This window comes from Thamnophis elegans, chromosome Z, assembly GCF_009769535.1.
Source record: "Thamnophis elegans isolate rThaEle1 chromosome Z, rThaEle1.pri, whole genome shotgun sequence".
NCBI classification, from domain to species: Eukaryota; Metazoa; Chordata; class Lepidosauria; order Squamata; family Colubridae; genus Thamnophis; species Thamnophis elegans.
The window spans coordinates 97,870,929-97,892,342 of NC_045558.1; the positions used below are offsets into that span (position 1 = coordinate 97,870,929).

At 40.7% G+C, this 21,414-nt stretch overlaps 1 protein-coding gene across 1 annotated transcript; it reads right to left on the bottom strand.

Annotated features, from left to right (window-relative positions):
- Positions 1-358: 358 nt before the first annotated feature.
- LOC116521241 (keratin, type I cytoskeletal 19-like) lies at positions 359-21,098 on the bottom strand. The gene is made up of 9 exons (XM_032235930.1): positions 20,607-21,098; positions 20,152-20,234; positions 19,224-19,380; positions 18,956-19,117; positions 17,714-17,839; positions 16,891-17,117; positions 15,808-15,926; positions 12,589-12,818; positions 359-499 (listed from the first exon to the last, which is right to left on the bottom strand). The coding sequence occupies exons 1-9, from the start codon at positions 21,096-21,098 to the stop codon at positions 359-361; spliced, it is 1,737 nt and encodes a 578-aa protein (XP_032091821.1).
- Positions 21,099-21,414: the final 316 nt, after the last annotated feature.

The window sequence follows — 21,414 nt, forward strand, 5'->3', positions numbered from 1 at the left end:
GTGCCAGATTGTAAACAGTAAAAAATATTTTGCAAATACTGGACAAATGTTTGTCAGTTGACCTATCTATGGATTTGGTTAAAGAATCCTGCTCCCATTGTTTACTGTTCTCTCTACAAATAATGTGTCCTTTTGATTGAAAATGTTCTTTCATTTTTTTCTGAGCGATGCTTGTTGATTCTCTTTAGTTGTCCCTGCTGGCACAACCTGGAAATATTTCCACTCTCTAGAAACATGAATACCTTTCTCTAATGAGAACATGGGTTTTGCACAGTACTCACAAACTAACTTTTTGTCAGATACTGCCAGTCCATCATATTTCTCCTGGAAGTTTCTGTATTGCTGCAAACTCCAGCAGTCATGAAGTGTGGAACTTCAGTGGAGGAGATGGACTTGCTGCTTTCTCTGACCTCAAGTGGTGGAAGTGGCCATGCTGGTGGTGCTGGTGGTGCTGGTGCTGGCACTCGTGGTGTTGGTTCTGGTGATTGTTGTTGATCAGCTGGTTTAGGGGATTTGATTTTAGATGAACAGTTGCAGTTACTAGTGTATCAGTGCACTTTGCACTAATTGCAGGTTCTGAATGTTCTTCTAACAAAGAAATAACTCTAAAAAATAAAATGTATTTATACCTAAAAGGAAATTCTATAAATACCTGATACAGAGGACTCAAAATGTAAATTCCAGCCCCCTAAATTAGACTCAAAATATGTCAATATTCAGATGAGATTTTAAAATACATAAGAGTTCAGCTGTAACTACATTGATTCAGAAGATTTCAAAAGTCAACATACAATTTAAAGGAAATATCTTTTTTCTTTTGGGATGATTGATATATGTTATCAAATTCTGTTTTTATAAATGGTAAGACTGGCACAATTTATCTTTTTATTCTTTTCTTAAATAAAGTTAAAGAAGATTTCACCAGTAACCATTTTTAATATCACTTAGGGATAGGAGTGGCAATATATTGCCTTATTCTACAATTATACAGTAATGTAATAGCTATATAATTGATATTTGTATAGATTATATCCAACCTATATTCCAGATAAACAGTTGCAATTACTAGTTTATCAGTGCATTTTGCATTAATTGCAGGTTTTGTAGGAGCAAGCTAGTTCTTCTATGTCATACTAAGAAGAATACATGGACTAATAAGATTTTTTTTCAATAAATGTTTTTTAATTTTAGTTTAAAACAGGTACACATCTTTCTTTACATCTGTAGAAAATGTATCAATCAATTACAGATAAGTTTTGGTACATCTCTTCCACAGTCAACCAATATAACTCATATTAACTAAAACATTATTATATATCCATTTTCATTTAACTGTAATTATTATTTAGAAATATTGATGAAAGAAATAATCTTGAACAATCCCTGCCCACACCGGTGGGAGAGGAAAAAATCAAAAAAAAAAAAAGAAAAAGAAAAAGAAAGGACAGATAAAAAATAAAAATTAAAATAAAAAATAAAAAATAAAAATAATATAAAAATAGACAAAAACGACAAGAGACAAGGCAGGAAAACAAAACAAAACACAGGTGTCTATCATGAGAAAAAAAAGAAGTATATCAACTGGTTACAACATGCTTTGGTGCTTCTCTTCCATTAACTCATATTAATTCAAATATCTTAACTCGAATATTTACCATATCAACATCATCATACCTCCAGTTTTAATTACCTATGGTTATTTAAACATCCTTCATCCTTAGCTATGCATTACATAATTAATCCATAACACATGCTGACAATTCATTTACTTATTTGTAAATCCTCTATTATCATCAAATCCTCATATCCTATTTTAGCTGGACATCCATAATATTTAATTATATCATATATCATAACATTTTCCCAGTGTTGATTAACATTTAATTGTATGTATTTTATTTAGTTTTTTAATAGTGATAATTATTGTAGTTAATACTCTTTATGTATAATCTTCCAATTGTTAGTTGTCATATCAACTCCACATTATATACATTACTATCAATATCAATTATTATTCAACTATATCTGTTACAAGAAAAAGCAATTAGGTTTAACTAGTTTTCAATTGTATTCTTCAATCTATCAGCCAGTTCCAAATTATATATATTACTATCCATATCAGTCATTATTCAGCTATATCTATTACACATTAAGGTAATCAGATTTAGCTAGATTTTAAATTACGTTCTTCCATCTATCAGCCAGTGTCTCTCCAATAGCAAGATCTTCTCCAGCCAATTGCCATGCGTTGGATAAATTTACCAAATGTTTTCATAAGCAAATCCAGACAAAGATATTTTGGCACCTTTGGACTCTGAATGTCAGTGATGAAATAATAATGTTGTCCTAGGCTTGCAAAATTTTCCAAATTAACTTTAATTCTCAAGGGTGGATTTTCCATTCCTCCTGCACTCTGTCTTTTTAAATGAGTCTTCTTTATAACTCCCCCCCTCCTTTCTTCCTCTGAGATAGACCAGACACCATTTCTCACATTTTCCGTTTGTATTTCAGGAGCATTTAAACATTCAACGATCTCAGTTTTTGCTTCATATTTTAAAATCAGATGATCCAATTTTCTTTCCAGTCTTTGATAAGAATCAAAGAGTCCTCTGCATGCGGAAAAAAGTATCTGAAATGAAATCTTAGAGGTATTTTGGGACGCCATGATGTGTCGCAGTTAAAAATTGCAAGCTCTTTTTTTTTCCCCACAGACTTCTTAGTTTCTTACAGGCTGTGCAATCTTATCTGATCGTAAACAAAGCGAAGTAATAAAGTAATAAAAGTGTCGAATCGTGACGGACTAATTAGTAGAAAATAAATTTTACGATCCACTTAGGGAGATTCAGAGGGGGGAGGATGTCGTGGAGTTTCTTGAAGCATTTAAGAAGTAAAGTAACCACCAGCCATAAATCCATTAAAAAAGCCAATTCGCCGCTAAGTTTTCCTGTTCTTTGGTTTCAGTTATCTTAAGTTTTTAACGCAAACAGTCTCTCTTGGATAATAAAATCAGCTTACCAGATGACATCACTTCTACCATTCTTAGGGGCAACCTGCAGTTTCAGTTAGCACGCAGCTAATCCAAAAAGGAATTGGCACGAGGAGTTAATACCCCCCCCCCAGAGACCTGCGGGTGTCTCTGAGGTCCTGGGTCTCTCCTCACCTTCACTGTCGTCTACGGGACAGCTAGAGTTCAAAGAACCCGTCCAAAAATCCTTCGGTATAGAGGAATTTCAGGAGTAGCCTGAAACTCCATCTTCTCACTGCTAAGCCCCGCCTTCTTCCCGGACTAATAAGATTTTGTTTTGTTTTATTTGCCGTTTTTTTATTCCCTACCTTACAATAGACAATGTAATATTTATAGCACAAAGGCATTTTACAACTGCCAAGAATCTGTTGGCCCTTTGCCTGATTGTAAAGATTTATCACATCAGCTTTTGCAACCAATCAAAGGAAAAGCATTGAGATAGCTAATAATAGAAGTCAAAATAGTTTTTAAAATGCATGCATAGGCAGGTTTACAGTAAATGTCTTCCTTTTGATCTATGGTTGTTAGAGATTTTATATTTAGCTCTGCTGGCAAAAAGCTAATTAATGAACTCATATGTAAACTAGCAGATAAAATATTTAGTATAATTATATATAGTGTTTAGTAAAAATTTATCACTATTTCTTGTTTATCCTTTTTGTATATTTCCCTTTCCAGTTTAATTATTGCTCTCTAGATTGCATTCCTCAGGAATCACTATGTTAGAGAGACATCTGTAGACAGCTGGCTAATTTGATTTTTTTCAGCTGCACCTTTGGAGGAATAGTTGTATCTTGTTCTTCCTAAGATACTATGAATATATAGAGAAAACACACACACACACAGAGAGAGAGAGAGAGAGGGAGAGAGAGACGTATTATCTTTCTACATTAAAATATAAAGGAATGACATACAAAAAGCAAAGAGAAAAAAGACCAATGTTTTAGAACATAATGTATTAGGACATATTCTCAAATGTATCTTTAGAAATCTTTCTGTACCTTTTTCAAGTTTTCTAAGCAGAACAGGTTGTATATTTGGTTGTGAATTTAAGACTCAGTTATGAGCGCCCTCTGCAGATTATAATCCATGCAACAAGTCCAAATATTTAAGGTGTGTCAAAAACGTGCAGCAATGTTTAGTAAATGAAAAGAGAAAAAGCAGATGTTAAGCATTTATCCAAAATCCTTATTAAATTTTGTTCAAGGGCTTTTGATACCGCTTTAGTATCCAAATAAGCAGATGAATACTCTCTTATATGGCTACTGGATATTGTAGTTCAGTAGCCATTACTACACCCAAAACAATCTTATTTGCATTTAAATATGTTGCTGATACAGCCAAAGATTATTTAATTCCATAATCATAAGCCAAGCTCATTAATAACCCATTTAATGAGCTTGGCTCTAACCCATTTTAGAAATTTCTAAATGAAGAAGTTTATTGGCTCCTTTAGACTCCTTCAAGAGTGCTCAAGTGGATAGGCAAATTATAGATGGAGTCACGACAGTTATTCATGTACATCTTTTTACCCATACTTGTATTCACAATCCCTTGCATAAAGATCAACAGGGCTTAAGTTGAATCTATCTCTTTGCAGACTTCAAATCAGGATAATTGGACACTGGGTAAAGAGGTCTCATGCAAAAAAATTTCCCAGCCATTTTGACTCAGTTTGCTATTTTCATATAAAACTTCTTTTTAATAGAAACCTTCTTCTTTTCAAATTTTCTAATAACTGTGCCAAGCTTTTTACCAATGAGCTGCGTACAGTTTCCTCTCTCTATAGATGGGATAATTGAGTTTCCTTTAATTATGTTGTCAATCTAATATCTATCAAGGGCCTAGATGCCTTCTGATGACAATGGATATTTTCACTGAGGTTATTCATTTCATTCCCTGCCATGGCTCCCTTCTGTTTACTCAGAAACTTTTCAAAAAGCATAAATTGCCAATCAATCCATTTCTGACAAGCACACAATTAGTTAAACATGTTGAGAAAGTCTCTTTTTCAATTATTAGTTGTTTAGCTATGCTTAAAAGAAATGCCATCTCAGAACAGATTCTTCCTTGCTATGTCAACTACTAATAGCAGATCTTTCATTTGTGGCTGAAGTCACATATCACAATTACCTTGTGCCTCTCTTCAAGCATTGCTATTTCATGCCAATTATGGCTACACTCTGTGGCTTCTGCCAAATGATTCACAACCTTCCCTATTCCTAAAGTATCTTATTTTCTTCAGGGACAGAAAAAAAAGCACTGAATCTCTTCAAAGAACAAATAGAACTTGGCTCTATTTGATCACAGATTGAGGAAAGCCACCTTTCACCTTCACAGAAGTATAACATGCAGTTTTACGACTGTATCCTAACTAATGCCAGACAGAGAAGACACTGACAGCACATTTCCAAAAACAGCAGACAGCCAAGCCCCCCCCCCAACTTCTCAGCAAAAAAAAGTACTATTCCTCAAAACATAACTTTGTTGAGGCCTATTTTCCAATAATGTCTGTTGCTAACCAAGATAGTTACTAAATTGTTAAGTTAGTAACATGGTTGTTAAATAAATCTGGCTCCCCTATTGACTTTGCTTAACAGAAGGTAGCAAAACATGATCACATGATTCTGGGACATTGAATCAGAGGTGGGCTGCTCCCAGTACAGCCCAGTTCGGCCGAACTGGAAATGGCTGTGGCGGGAGGCTCTGCCAATCCACCGGACACTTCTGTGCATGTGCAGATGTGTTGCTCGCATGCGCGAGCATGAGTGAACCGGTAATAAATCGGTTACCAACTCACCACTGCACCGCATTCATCATAAATATGAACCACTTGCAAAGCATCCAAATTTTGATCATGGGGCTGCTGCAACAGTCCTGTGAAAAACAGTCATTAGTCATTTTTTTCAGCACCATTGTGACTTTAAACAGTCACTAAATGAATGGTTGTAAGTTGAGGATTACTTGTAAATATAAGGTCTGATTTAAGTTTACTGGACAACTATATTGCCAACTATATTGGCAAAGTTGAGAAACTCCAATGTCCTTTGATTAAACAAGATCATATATCCAGATCTCTGTAGCATACCTTCTCCGCTACAGCATCTCCTTCTGGAACAAGCACTCCCCCCCCCAAAAAAAAATCAGGATGATCCCATCCCGCTGATATTTGGAAGTGCCTTGAAGACCTGGCTCATTGCCAGACATGAATGATGCTCCACATTCAAGTTAAGTGGGTTTGTTTCTTCTCATTCCCATCTGATTTTCTCTCTTTTGACTTTTGTCACTATTCTCCTCTTCCCTCTACATTTTTGTCTATCCCCGGTATATATATATATTTTTGTTGGTTTTGTTAGATCAGATAAAGGAGGCACAAAAGGCTTCAGTAAACAACAGCTCTTTATTGCAAGTCAAGTAAACATCCGGCTGAGGAAAGGTCGGGAGGCATCCCCTTTTAAAGGGATCTGTCAGACCTCTTGACCAATGAGATTCAATCTCTGTTCCCACCGGAACAGAGGACCTTGGTGGAAACCTCTTGCAGTCTGCTAACAGGGGGGGATATCTAACACCCCTCCCCTCTAGGATGGAACAATCTAACTCGTGACATAGTCATGCAGGTAGGCGGGCTTTTGCATAGCTCTGCCTGACCTGCACAATTCAGTCTTGGTGTTTCCTTCGCACAAGTCAGATGGACCTGTTGCTCCTGCAGACTCACCTGGTGGAAACTCCTGGAACGTTTCACAGGCCACAGCTGGAGCTTCTGGCGGTGACTTGCTCAGAGCTCGCTGTAGGCCTGCAATGAAGTCAGCTAAGTCTTCTGATATTATCAGACTTTCCTTTGGTTTGGAGGGACTGTTATTTTTTGTATAGCTTCTTTCGGTTTGTGCAGGAGTTATATTTTGTTGTCTAAGCGCTGAGTTAGACATGTGGCTACAGAGTTGGTCTATATGCCTTCTCCAATTCCTACTGTACAATCGAGGGCCGATAATCCCAATTATAGTTGCAGGAATCCACAACGTTCCCCCAGTGTAGTTGTGTGCGTATACCAAGTCTCCTATGGTGAAAGACCTGACTTTGCTTGTGGAGTCAGGGGGTGTTGTGGTGGAATAATTTGGGTGCAGTCGGTCTAAGTGAGACCTTGGGCGGCCGCCCATGAGGAGTTCAGCGGGGCTTTTTCCAGTGGTAGCACTGTGTGTGATATGTTGAATGAGTAAGTAGTGATCAATTCGTGTTTGCCAACCGCCTGGGCCCATCCTATTGAGGGCCCTCTTTGCAGATCTTACCATTCGTTCTGCCTGGCCATTGGAGGCCGGATGGAATGGCGCAACCAGGGCATGTCTGACTCCCTGAGCTCCTGACAGGGCGTGCATGTAGCAACTCATTCTTGTGTGTCCCTGTCTATGTTAGGCCTCCAAACATAACTCCTTGATAGAGACTTCATTCTAACAATCCCAGGATGCCCTACATGCAGTGTTTCAAGGACTGTTGTGCGCAATTGTTTGGGAATGACTACCCTGTCCCCTCACAATAAGCAACTGTTAATAACTGACAGTTCATCCGGCTTGGAAAAGTACATTTTGAATTCAGCCCCAACAGGCCCCTTGGGCCATCCCCTCCACACCCAGTTCAAAATTTGCTTTATTATGGGGTCCTTTGCAGAGTGGCATGCAACATCACTGGATGAGACGGGTCCAGTTTCCGGGAAGTCAATGAGGAGGACCAATGTCTTGGGGGTGGGGTCAGTAAGAACTTCAGGCAATGGGCAGCGGCTCAAGGCATTCATGTGCCCTAACATGGTGCCTGGTCAGTGGACGAGGCGGTAGGAATAGGGTGCTAGAAATATTGTCCATCTGGTCATCTGGGGAGATAGTGATACCGGAGTGGGGCGATCCCTAGCCAGCAACCTAACAAATGCTTGTGATCTGTGACCAGTTCGAAATCCTGGCCATAGAGATACTCATGGAGGAGCTATAAAGAAGACTCATTTAAAAAGACAGAGTGCAGGAGGAATGGAAAATCCACCCTTGAGAATTAGTTAATTTGGAAAATTTTACAAGCCCAGGACAACATTATTATTTCATCACTGACATTCAGAGTCCAAAGGTGCCAAAATATCTTTGTCTGGATTTGCTTATGAAAACATTTGGTAAATTTATCCAACGCGTGGCAATTGGCTGGAGAAGATCTTGCTATTGGAGAGACACTGGCTGATAGATGAGAGATACTCATGGAATCTCTTTACTCCGGCTACTGCAGCCAAAGCCTCAGTTGGCTGTATTTCCACTCTGTGGTGGATAATGTCCTGGAGCATCTGAAGGAGACCAATAGGTAGCCAGTGCAGCTTGCGGAGGATTGGTGTGATGTGGGTGTACCTAGGTACATCCATAATCGCTTGTGCGGCTGCATTCTGGACTAGTTGCAGTCTCCGAACACTTTTCAAGGGTAGCCCCATGTAGAGTGTGTTGCAGCCTTGAGGTGACTAGAGTGTGAGTGACCGTTTGGAGTGCCTCCCGATCCAAGTAGGGCCACAATTGATGCATCAGGAGAACCTGAGCAAAGGCCTCCCTGGTCACAGCCGACAAATGGTGTTCCAGTGTCAGCTGTGAATCCAGGAGGACTCCCAAATTGTGGGCCTTCTCTGAGGGGTGTAAGTTTCCCCCCCCCCCCAGGATCAAGGATGGACTGTCTGGGCTGTCCTTCGGGGGCAACATCCACAGCCACTCAGTCTTGTCGGGATTGAGTATGAGTTTGTTTACCCCCATCCAGATCCTGACAGCTTCCAGGCATCGGCACATCACATCTGCCGCTACGCTGAGCTGGCATGGGGCAGAGAGGTACAATTGTGTATCATCAGCATACTGATGATACTTAACCCCATGCTGTCGAATGATCTCGCCCAGCGGCTTCGTGTAGATGTTAGATAGGAGGAGGGACAAGACCAAGCCCTGCGGCACACCACATTTAAGGGGTCTAGGGGTCAACCTATTTTCCCTGACCAATGCTGACTGTGACCTGTCAGAGAGGTAAGAGGAGAACCACCATAAAATGGTGCCTCTCACTCCCACCTCCTCCAACCGTTGCAGGATACCATGGTCGATGGTATTGAAGGCCGCTGAGAAGTCAAGAAGCACTAGGATAGAGGAATGTCCTCTATCCCTGGCCCGCCAGAGGTCATCGGTCAGTGCGACCAAAGCGGTTTCTGGCTGTACCCAGGCTTGAAACCAGACTGAAAGGAGTCTAGATAATCTGCTTCATTCAAAGTCCGTCAGAGTTGAAACGCCACCACCTTCTCAACAACCTTTCCCAAAAAAGGAAGATTGGAAACCGGACGATAGTTCTTAAGAATGGCTGCGTCCAGAGAAGGCTTCTTAAGAAGGGGCCTTACCACCGCTTCCTATAATGGCTGTGGAAAAGACCCCTCCTGTAAAGATGCATTCATAATCCTCTGGAGCCAGCCTCGTGTTACCTCCCTGCTGATCGAGACCAGCCAGGAGGAACACGGGTCCGGTAAACAGGTGGAGGCACTCATCGCTCCCATGGCCTTGTCCACTTCCTCAGGGGTAACAAACTCAAACTCATCCCAGCAAATCTGACTAAGACTCTCCCTCGGCATCTCAACTGGTGCTGCCCAAGTACAGTCCAGGTCTGCCCGAATCTGAGTGATTTTATCTGACAGAAACTGAACAAATTCCTCAGCTCTTCCCTGCAAGGGCTCCCCTGCTTCCTCACCTTTCAGGAGGGAGCGGGTCACCCTAAACAGGGCAGCTGGGTGAGATTCCGCGGATGCAATAAGAGCAGAAAAATGTGCACATTTTGCCGCCCGTATCGCCACTAAATAAGTCCTAATAAAGGCTCTTAATAGTGTTAGGTCAGATTCAGAGTTACTAGTCCTCCAGCGTCGCTCTAGGCATCTCTTTTGGCATTTCATCTCCCGGAGTTCCTCGGTAAACCAAAGGGCCCTCCTGGATCCACTGCCGCGGAGAGGCCGCAAAGGCGCAATCTGATCTAGTGCCTCAGCCGCCGCAGCATTCCAGGCCGCAACCAAGGACTCTGTCAGATTGTGGGCAAGGGAGTCAGGTATCCCTCCAAGCTCCCTTTCGGGTCCATCAGACGCCTGGGGCAGAACCACTTAATCAGCTCCACCTCCCTGCAATGGGGGAGTAGCATCCCAAAGTCGAACCTCAGCAGGAATTGATCTGATCATGACAAGGGTGAGATCTCTATTCCCCTTAATTCAAGATCACATCTCCACTGCCCCGAGAGAAATACAAGATTGAGTGTGTGTCCTGCTCTATGGGTTGGACCCTGAAATACTTGGGTCAAGTCCATGTTGTCATGGAAGCCATGAACTCCTGCCCCCCATCAGAGTGTTCACCTAGGGATGGCAAGTTAAAATCCCCCAGCACCATTAGCCTGGGGAACTCCACCACCAACCTGGCTACTGCCTCTAGAAGCGCAGGCAGGGCTGTTGTGACACAGCTGGGAGGTAGGTACATCAGAAACAAGCCCAATTGAACCCCTAGGTCCAACATCAGGAGGAGAGACTCATACCCCACAATCTCTGGGGCAGGGATCCTGCGAGGAGCTAACGACCTTTGGATAATAACTGCCACTCCCCCATCCCGCAGTTGGTGGAGCACCTGGAAACCATCTGGGCACATTTCTGAGAAGGGGACTCCTCCCTCTTGGCCCAGCCAGGTTTCAGTTATACATGCCAGGTCTGCCTCCCCATCTAATATTAAGTCCTGGACGAGGAGAGCTTTATTTACTACAGACCTGGCATTTAGCAGCAGCAACCTGAGACCAGGGCCTTGATCAGGCCTTTGAGTTGAGCCAGCAGGGCCGGAACAAGGAATCACTGTGATGTAGCGAGTCCTTCTTCCCCGGTAATGGCCAGCCCTACAGCTCCCATCATATCTGCCCCTCCCGGTTGTAACCGGCATGCTCCGACCCTCCCCCATTCCCGTAGACCCCCCTCCCCCTCCCATGGCCCCCATTCTTCCCGACCGGCCGCGCACATCATTCATCTCAGGATGGGGGGGGTGAATCTGGGCCCCAATCCACTTCTGCATCTTCACTCAGTGGAGGGGGCTCCAGCTCGCAAACCCGGTCCTTCCATACACAACAAGCAGGCACTCTCCTCATACACACCCCACAATAATTATTAAAATACAAGTAATGGTATAAAAAATTAATCAAATTAAAAAGTGGGAACATTCTCTCTCACATTCATACATACATACATTCAGCACACAAGGTAAAACGCAATTCTTAACCCACAAAAGTGGTTAGCACAATTTTGAAGTGGGTGGAATTGGTAACAGTCTGAGAGGGGGGGGGGTTCTTAACTTAACTTTAACTTTTAATAAATTTATATGTCGCCCAATCCCATAGGACTCCGGGTGGCCTCTCACTCTTCTTCCCTGTGGAGTCCAGAAGAATACGAGAGTCTGAAAGTCTGAAGTGGCTGAGGGGGCCGACGTCAGCTGGGGGGGCAGGCTCCCTGTCCACGTCCTCCTCGTCCCCTGTCCTCTCCTTCTGCGAAAGTTGTGCACCACAAAATGAAACGCAGGGCTACCGGCTTGGCCAAAAATCACCATGGCCGCTGGATTCAGTAATTTCCTTAGCCAGAAACTCTTCTGATAAAGCCTCAGCTTTATCTAAGGTGTTGTCTACTCCAGCCCTCGGCATTTGGGACATGTTTTCCCTCTCTTGATTCTTTTTGGATAATCTGATAAAATCTTTGCAGCCTTCCATCCAAGCGACATTTTTCTTTTTTGAGGCGGAGGCCCTTGTTTCTGATTCTAGCCAAAACTGTTCGTACGTGTTTTACAAGTTTTGCTTCATTTGTAGCCAATACCAAGATGTCATCAAAATAGGGGATGACTCCTGGAATCCCCTGCAAAAGTCGTTCCATGACACTTTGGAACAGTCCGGGGGCGATACTAATGCCAAATTGCAGGCAGTTGCATTTGAATGCACCCCTGTGAATCACAATGGTTTGGGCCTCCACGGTAGCACCATCTACTGGCAATTGTTGGTATGCCTATATCTAATTTTGTAAAGATTTTTCCTGGGCCGAGTGAATGCAATAGGTGTTGTAGAACAGGTACAGGGTAAGCACTTTGTTGTAGCGCTTTATTAATTATACATTTATAGTCTGTGCAGATGCATACAAACTTGTCATTCTTGACAGGTGTCACAATTGGCGTTTCCCAGCGTGCGTGATCGACTGGCTCTAAGATGCCCTGGCTCACGAGCTTATCGATTTCTTTGTCAATTTTTGGATGGAGAGTGAAAGGTACTCTTCTGGGTTTTAGCCTAATTGGGACTATTGTGGTATATAAACTAAGGGAAATGGGGATTCCTTTGTACTCACCCAGACCGGTGCCGAAGACATCCTTGAACTCCTTAAAGATGGCTTCAGTGGCGTCCTCCTCCACGGAGTTGACTCCGGTCACTTCCATTCCCAGAACTTGGAACCAATCAAGCCCCAGCAGGCTCTGTAGGTTGTCTCTGACCACCGTCACAGGGAGTTTTTTGCAGAATTGCTTGTGGCTTACCCGGAATGTGACTTGGCCCACGATGGGGACCTGGTTCCCCTGGTAGTCACGTAGGTGGATGTCGGGGCTTCTGAGATGTCTCTTTTGTAGCTTGGGGATTGTTTGCTTCAGGGCTGACCATGGAATTATGGTCAGTGATGACCTGGTGTTGATCTCCATTTTGCTTGGAGAGTCCTCGATGAGGACAGTGACTTTCAGCTTTTTGGGGTGAATGGTACAGATTTGTTTAACTGGAACAGTGACACCTCCTTTTATAGGGATTTTAACATTTTTTATCTCTAAATGTTCAAGATTGTTGGGATCAGGAAGTGTCTACATTTAATAAATAATAATTAAATTATTGTAATAATAACAATTAATACCTGGAGTCAGCAGAATAGAAAAGAAAGAAGTAGAGACGATAAGAAAATACAAACACCCACAAATAGAAATAGTATAACTGTCACAAAAGAAAGAAAAGGCACATATCAATAGTAATAGGTACAATAAACAACTGGAGCACAACTTGATCATCATTGGCATTGACTAAATCCCCATAGGTCAATAATTATTTAATAATGAAAACAACGATTAAAGTCTCCTCACTTGATGACAGAATCATCAAGTTAGACAAGGACATTTAGGCCATGATAGAGGCCTAAAACAAAGGAAGTTGAGCCCTAAAACAAAGTAGTGCCTGTATTTTTATCAAAGCAGCAAAGCACCTTCCAGTTCTAATTATTAGAATAAGGAAATGTTATCAAAATATAGAATGACATTCCCTCAAAATGACTGATAAAGAAGCTAAAGTCACCTGGGCTTTATAACAGAAAGGGGTAGCCTCTCATGAGAACATCAATGGAAAAATAACTCATTGTTGACAAGCTAAGTGTGAGACCAAATCCAGAAGTGATTGTATGAGAGGTTCTGATTACATGATGGAAGGAACCGCAGACGAAAAGGCTGGATGCTTTTCCTTTGTTATATCACAGGGTAGGTATACCTCTTGATTCTCTGGCATCACTTTTCCCTTTTTTTTAAAGCTTATTGAAACTTGTTTCCTTCTCAAAGCAGCAGATTGCAGGAAAAAAAGTGTTAGATTCTCGGAAAGAACCAGGTGGGAGGCATCTGAGGTAACCGTAAGTATAACACGTTTATTACAGGCAAGAACGAACAACAGAAGTAGACCGGCACCCTTTCTCTGTCTGACAGCTTTTTATATAGAGCTGTCAGACAGGAGAACCAATAGCCACGCGTATGACAGCCCGGCAACTTGCAGGTCGTGCCTGATTGGCTAAGGCGCACCTGGCTGTTGCCGAGCTGTCATTCGTAAGTCTGAGGACTTACTCAGGACTCAACACTTGCAGGAAAAAAAAGGTCAGAAAAATAGAGCTTTACTAGAGCTCTGATTCCTTGCAGAGAGATCTTGAAAGTAAACTAAGTAAACTAAGAGCCGCACGGGGTACAGTAATCTTAAATTGTTTACCTCTCTAGTCTTGGGGATTTTACACAAGGTCTCCATGTGAATAGCTAGCTAAATTTTCCATAATGTACCCCATATAGCCTGAGTGTGAGAAATCTGAAATGTGGACATGTCAGCCCTAACCATCTGCCACAAGTAGTGTTATATTTTATAAGAAGGCCAGGTTATTTAAAGGATCACCTCTCCCCCACCACCAACTATATCCACTTAGCCCACCAATACAGGAAGGCAGTGCATGTTACCGGTCCCATCGATTAGGGAAGGCCCGCAAGAAAAGGGCCTTCTCATTCCCAAGATATGGTCAACCACCTCCTCTTTGCCTTCCCAAAAAATCCTAAAAACGTGGCTTTGTCAGTAGGCTAAGAACCGCACATTAAAATGGAGCTGATCAACTGACTGATTTGATTGTGTTGTTGTTGCTTGTTGAGAGTTGTGTGTGGATTTTAAGGGTTTTTATTACATGGTGGATTTTTCAATGTTGTAAGCTGCTCAGAGTCACGTATATGTGAGTTGGGTGGCTGTATAAATTTGTATAATGAATACATGAAGTAAATATTCCCACTGAGCCCTCCTAGAATATATATTTGATTTCCCAAAAGCTGTTCACAGTTACCTGGCCCCAATGACTAGCTATCCAGGATTAATTAATCCACGAATTAATATTCCTTTCTTCTCGAAGAAATAAATAGCAAATACTGGCAAATATTCTAATGTTTAGATAACTTTCATTGATCATGTTTTGCCATTTTAATAATCAATTACACAGGAATCTGTTTCAGAAAGGACAAACAGAGCTTCTTATCTATAAGTGCATGACACAGAGACATAGGTTTGATTTGCATCTGCTAGAAGCACAGTTTTATTGAAAACCCATTTTCAGCGGAATGTCCAAGAGCAACACCACAGAAATTAGTGCACAGGTTATTGGCCATATCTAAACTTGAGAAGAGGATAAATCTGCTAGTTAAAAGACAGTCCATTGATGGATATTTGCCATGAACAGTGTTCAATAACTAGAGGTAAGATTCCTCTTTTGCTAACTGTTATAAACCAGTGTGCAGTATAGAATAAAGTTGCGAAGCCTACATTAGTTGAAGATCTTATTGTTCATTCATCTGCTGTATCCTAGAAAAAGGAAAGAAAAAATAGAAAATTTTGTGGGTAGAAATGAAAACATCTCAAATTAATAAATATGGCCTGCCCTCTTAACATGGAAGTTGTTCAGATAATGTAAAAGATCCTTCCTGAACTATGAAAAAAAATGGCAGGGGATACAAGCTAGTTTATTAATTATTTATTAATCTGATTTATTAATTTGATCAGATTTATTAATGAATAAGTATAAATGCGCTGTAAAAACAAGGAACTGGAATGAGTATATACACATTGCTGTTACATGTTCACTCAGAACAAGTTCAGATACATTTGGGACAGAACAATCTTAATAAATCTCGGTAAATGAGGGACCGAGCCACAATGGTTAATCTATGCCTGAATTAATCAGGGGCTCAAAGGAACAGGTCTGGATATCAGTCTAATAGAATTAATGAAATAAGAATGATTGCATTAATGGTTGCAGAATCTGTAGGGACAATAGAAGGATTGAATAGGCCAAAGCTTAGCTAAAATAGCTTGTATTGTCTTTCCAAGAAAGGTTCATTTTTCAATTTTGCATTTATAGCAAAACATTTGTTTGTTTTAAGGATTACTTCCCATCTTTAATATAGGGACACTGTGATTCCCCCCCCCCCACTTACCTTTCAGATCCGACGGGGAGACCTGGCTTGAACTAGAGCTACTGTAAGAATGAGAGAGGAGTCTCACTCCTCCTGAGTGTTTGGAATGTCCCCCTCCAGAAGTGGTGCTGCTGGGAGTACTGTTAAAAAAAGGAAATATCCTCAAATGAATGATTAAATATGTATTAATAGTGTTAAATAAAATTATTTGTGTTGTTTTTATGGTATATGATTGCAGGGCAGGAGAAGAATGAGAACAAGGATTCCTTGAGTGATTTTATATGAACAAAAGAAGAGATCTACTAAATTGGCCCAAAAGATTATATAGTCACGCATCTCTTTTCCCAGGCTACACATTTGACAGCTGTATACTTCTACAAATTCCCAAAGAATGCAGAACTCTGAAGTATCTAATGTGTATATCTGACAGTTCCATTTTAATTCATTTTTAGTTGTATAATGACATTGTAATGTGCCCCATGTTTTTTTTAAGGTGGCCTTCATGGGTTGGGCATATGTAGAGGCAGATTCTGAAGACCATAGACTGGGAGGGCAACTTAATCTAATAAACTGGAATCTTCATCCTCTAGAGAAACTGATAAAACTGATAAAAGAAAATTCAGTTCTTATGTATTTGGTAATGAACCTGTAGTATTGATTTTCAAAATTGACAATTTATGAGATTTTGTACTTCCTAAAATTTTTAAAAAACCATCTTGTTTGAGGGATCCATATAATAACCCTTTTAAAAATGTGACCATGAGCAGATGTACATTTCACAGTTTAAATTAGTTGTTAATCTTCATCAGAACTAGCCTTGTAGGGCAACAAATAGCTCCCCTGTCTACAGAAAGTCCATGATAAATAAAAGGCAGGAAATTGGTCTAATACATAAGGAATAAAATCTCTCATGCACCTCTCTGGAAGTAAAATAAAAATAAATTTAAATAAATTACTGTTGCACTCTATGCTGACTGTTGAAGGCAGTTGCTTCCCTTAGTGTAATAGTGCACCTGATCCTGCCTCAGAAGAGTTATAGGGCTAGTAGGAAAGAAGAAATATTGGAACATCTAAAAATGTTTACAATTGCCATGATCTGCCTACCTAATGTCTTGCTGCCCTTCTTCTAACAGGGAGCGGTAGGTCTGGATCTCCTGTTCCAAGCGACACTTGACATCTAGAAGTTCTCTGTATTCTCGATTCTGGCACTCCATCTCTGCCCTCAACTCTGCCAGTTGCTGTTCCACACAAGAGATCTGGTTCTGTATTTCAGCCAGGTGGGTATTATAGCGACATTCGGTCTCACCCAAAGAGTCTTGCAGTGATTCCCTCTTAAGAAGTTAAAAAGTGAAGATTATCAATAGAAAAATGAGGTTAAAACATTTCAAGAATGTATCCTACAAGCTGAATTTTTCCAAAGAAGAAGATAATCTCTTATACTTCACAAACAATGCTTTGATTTTTGTATATGTGAAGAAAGGAAATGCCCTTTACAGAAGTCATTGGCAATTACGTATACAAATGGTATGGAGAATAACTTACAGTGTAACAAGAAATATTTTCCTTCCCTATCCCATCCGTTACTTTTGATATTCCTTTTGATGCAGGTTCCTCAATTCTTAGTCTACCTCTTTCTTTGTTTCTATCTACCCTGTACTTTATTGCCTTCAACTGTCCCCTTGGTTAGAGCTGGCACAGGAATAGTCATCATGTTGTAAAATTGCCTCATGAGTTAACCGGCTCTACAGATCTGCATGTTTACCTAAAATAATAATTTTCTAAAGTTGCAATCTTTGACACTGTAGAGAAATTATTAAAAAGTCTGTTCTATCAGTATGAACCTTATACTTACTATGGCTAATAGGTTGTTCTTGCAATAGACAAATCAGAAATTGAAGTCTATTGTATAAATAAGAGAGCTGCTTACCAAGCAAAGCTGAGCCTGCAAATCTATTTCCAAGGTTTGCAGCTGACGTTTTAGGTCAACAACTTGATTGTTGCAATCCTCAACTTCTTTGCTACTGATGCAGACCTCCTGATTCACTTCTTCCATCTGAAAAGACATTAAAAATAAGATGTGGGAATTGAGAAGCAGTTTCTTTACTGAGGAAACTACTGACATCAAGATAATTTTAAACCTTTGAAAAATTAAAATATTGGTAAAGGGAAATATTTTTAAGGAGTAGAATAAGAGCCTGATCTAAGTGTTATTTGTTAAAATATGCTGGGGGAATAATAGGTTTTAATTATTAAAATAGGCTTACTTATATTCATAGCAAGAACAATAGAATGATATGTGAGTGATAGTGATGGTAATGAGACCAAAATAGTGCAATATCCCAGAATGGTGAAGTAGGATTATCTTGCTTATTCTCTCTCATTGCCTCTATAAACCATTTCATAATATAAATAGGAGGAAGAGCTGATAAATTGTTATTCCTAAATGGCCAGATTTCAGGTCAGCACTGCGCCTTAAGGGAAGGGAAACATATATCCGACTTTTATAATATTCTGTATGAAGAGGTGCTTGATTCAAAACTAAAGGGGGGCAAATAGTCTTGAAGTTGAAGTCTCAACAGCAAAATCCTGAACATAATTTATTTGGTCCAGGTTTTTTTTCCTAATGAATATATGACATTACTTAAATGTATGTTTATTGAACCGAAAATAGAGAGTGTAAATGTTATAAAAATCAGTCTTCCTCCTCAAGTGGTAGTTCCCCCCAGAAATGACTACTCAGATTGTACAGTGTAAACGTGACTGTGTAAATTTTACTGAAATCAGAAACAACATAATAGTGGTGAAATTCATTTTTTTACTACTAGTTCTGTGGGCATGGCTTTGTGGGCATGGCAGAGGAAGGATACTGCAAAATCTCCATTCCCACCCCATTCTAGGGGAAGGATACTGCAAAATCCAATTCCCTCCCCACTCCTGGGGGAAGGATACTGCAAAATCTCCATTCCCACCCCATTCTAGGGGAAGGATACTGCAAAATCCAATTCCCTCCCCATTCCTGGGGGAAGGATATTGCAAAATCTCCATTCCCACCCTATTCTGGGGCCAGCCAGAGGTGGTATATTTGCTGGTTCTCCGAACTACTCAAAATTTCCACTACTGATTCTCCAGAACCTGTCAGAACCTGCTGAATTTCACCCCTGCAACATACCTTGCGTTCATACCACTGCTCAACTTCTTTGCGGTTGTTTTCAATCATGGTTTCATACTGACATCTCATTTCTTCCAGAACTTTCTTCAGATCTGGACCTGGGGAAGAGTTAACTTCCACACTAACATCACCACAAGTTTGACTCTTCAGACTCTTAATTTCCTGCAAATGAAGTTCAAAAAGATGTCATCCTCAGGCAGAAGATAGGGATTTTTTTCCAGTCTCACTCCTACAAAGAATAATAGCAATGTGGAGAAGGGGAACTGACCTCCTCATGGTTCTTCTTGATACAGCACAGCTCTTCCCGGAGAGATTCAAGTTGTGCCTCCAAATCAGATCTACAAAGAGTCAGTTGATCCAGAACCTGGCGCAATCCATTGATATCAGCTTCCACATTTTGGCAAAGAGCCAATTCCGTTTCATACCTGCATCATAGTAACAAAAGGGAAGGGAGCACTGTTAGATCTATAGGGATTGTCACCAGAATCAATACTTCTGGAATAGATTTGTATGCAAAGGATTCCCTCTTTTGCTTCATTGCATTGTTCTTGAGTGGACTGCTTATTTGTGGATATTTGATAGCTATCCCACTAGGGAAAAGGAAAGTTTAAAAGGCACTTGTTTCATGTTTTATCTTTATTTTTTATATTTTATTCATATTTTTTATATTTATTGATACCTTCCTTGTTGGATTGTTGTGAGCCAGCTAAAATTGCAGAGTCATGTGTCATACAAATTTAATAAATTATTTGTATATACAATAATGTGAAATCACAGCTGGTATTTAGCTGGTCTTTATACATATCAAATTTTTGCTGACAGATGTTTGCGGGAGGCTATCACAATTGAAAACAGAGTTTGCCAGGGCCATAGGCAGCCCTCCTGAGCTCCATTTTAGCTGGCAGAGGGTTGTAGGAGGCCATCACAGCCAAAAGCGGAGCTCGCAAGCCCTTTTTCACTGGCAGAGTACTCATGCTACCACAGGCACCCCTGACACAAGTGACATTGAGCTGACCATTCCCACCCTGGCTAGGCCCATCCGAGCCCCCTGAAATCAAACACAACCCTCATGCGGCCCTCAATGAAATCAAGTTTGACACCCCTGACCTAGAATGTCATTATGTATTGGCATAGTATGTGTGCAGTTCCAAGCTGTGTAATTTTTGTAATTATTATGTGACTCAAGTGGGACTTACTTCAACCTGAAGTCATCAGCAGTCATGCGGTTATTATCAATATCCAGGATTAGCTTACTATTATCCACTGAGGCACAAACAATCTGCATTAGGGAAAGAATAATGTTATTTGAACTTCTCAATTGTCACAACATTGTACTTGAATGTAGCGTTTAGTTTTACTTTCTAGTCTCCATGTGTTCCCTACCCAGAAGGGTATTTTATGCTTTCCCCTCTTGGTGATGATTTTCTTCACTCATAAAATCCTTGATGGTTGTTACTCTCTAGCTGGGTGAAAAACCATTTCCCAAGTAGTACTCCCCAACTATCCCCTTCCTCGAATAGCCATTCTGTTCCTAGTTAACATAAAATATATTTCTATATTAAATTCCAAAGCATCAATGCCTAACCTATGGCATTCTATGGCTAGAATGATTATTAATAGAGATGTACATTATAGGGGAACAATTTCATACCTGATTCTTTAACTCTTCAATTTGTTGATAATAAGAGCTATAATCCTTTAGCTCAGATGGTGGGCCTTGTCGGTCATACCACAGCCTAATTCTGCTTTCAAGTTCAGCATTCTCCTCCTCAAGGCGTCGCACTTTCTCCAAGTAAGAGGCCAAGCGGTCATTGAGATTCTGCATGGTCATCTTCTCATCACAGGAAATCAAGGGAGTATCATTGCCAAAGCCACCACCAATTTGCCCAAAGCGAAAAGTGCCCCCAGAACCATACAAGTAGCTCCCTAACATATTTCCTCCAAAGCCACCATCAGTGCAACTTGCCCCTCCATAGGAAGCTCCACTGGAAAAGGTCCTCCCAGATACACCACCTCCAACACTACTTACAACAGAGGAGGCCCCTCTCCCGGAGATTCCTGAAACTACCCTTATTCCACCACAGCTATTACTGGAGTTTCTCCCCTTGGTGTACATCATAGTCTGTTTGGACCTGCAACTCATCTCAAATAAATTTTAGAAGCAAGATCAAAGAGCCAGAAAAATAATAATAAAGCCAAAGATGCACAGCTTGGTGCAAAGATAGACTGCAGATGCTAACACATATACACAGGTATCTATTTATACTTTCTGCAGTGTGGGTGTTGCCATAAGGGTGTTACTTCTTCTTCCATAAGGCTGGCTCATCTGGCTTTCCCTAGCCAAGGAAAATTATTCTGAAGGCAAATTTGCCTTCAGAAATCTCAGCTACACTCAGCTTTTGCGAGGTGTCAGCAGCTTTCTTTCCCAAATACATCAGCCACAATATCAAATGAATCAT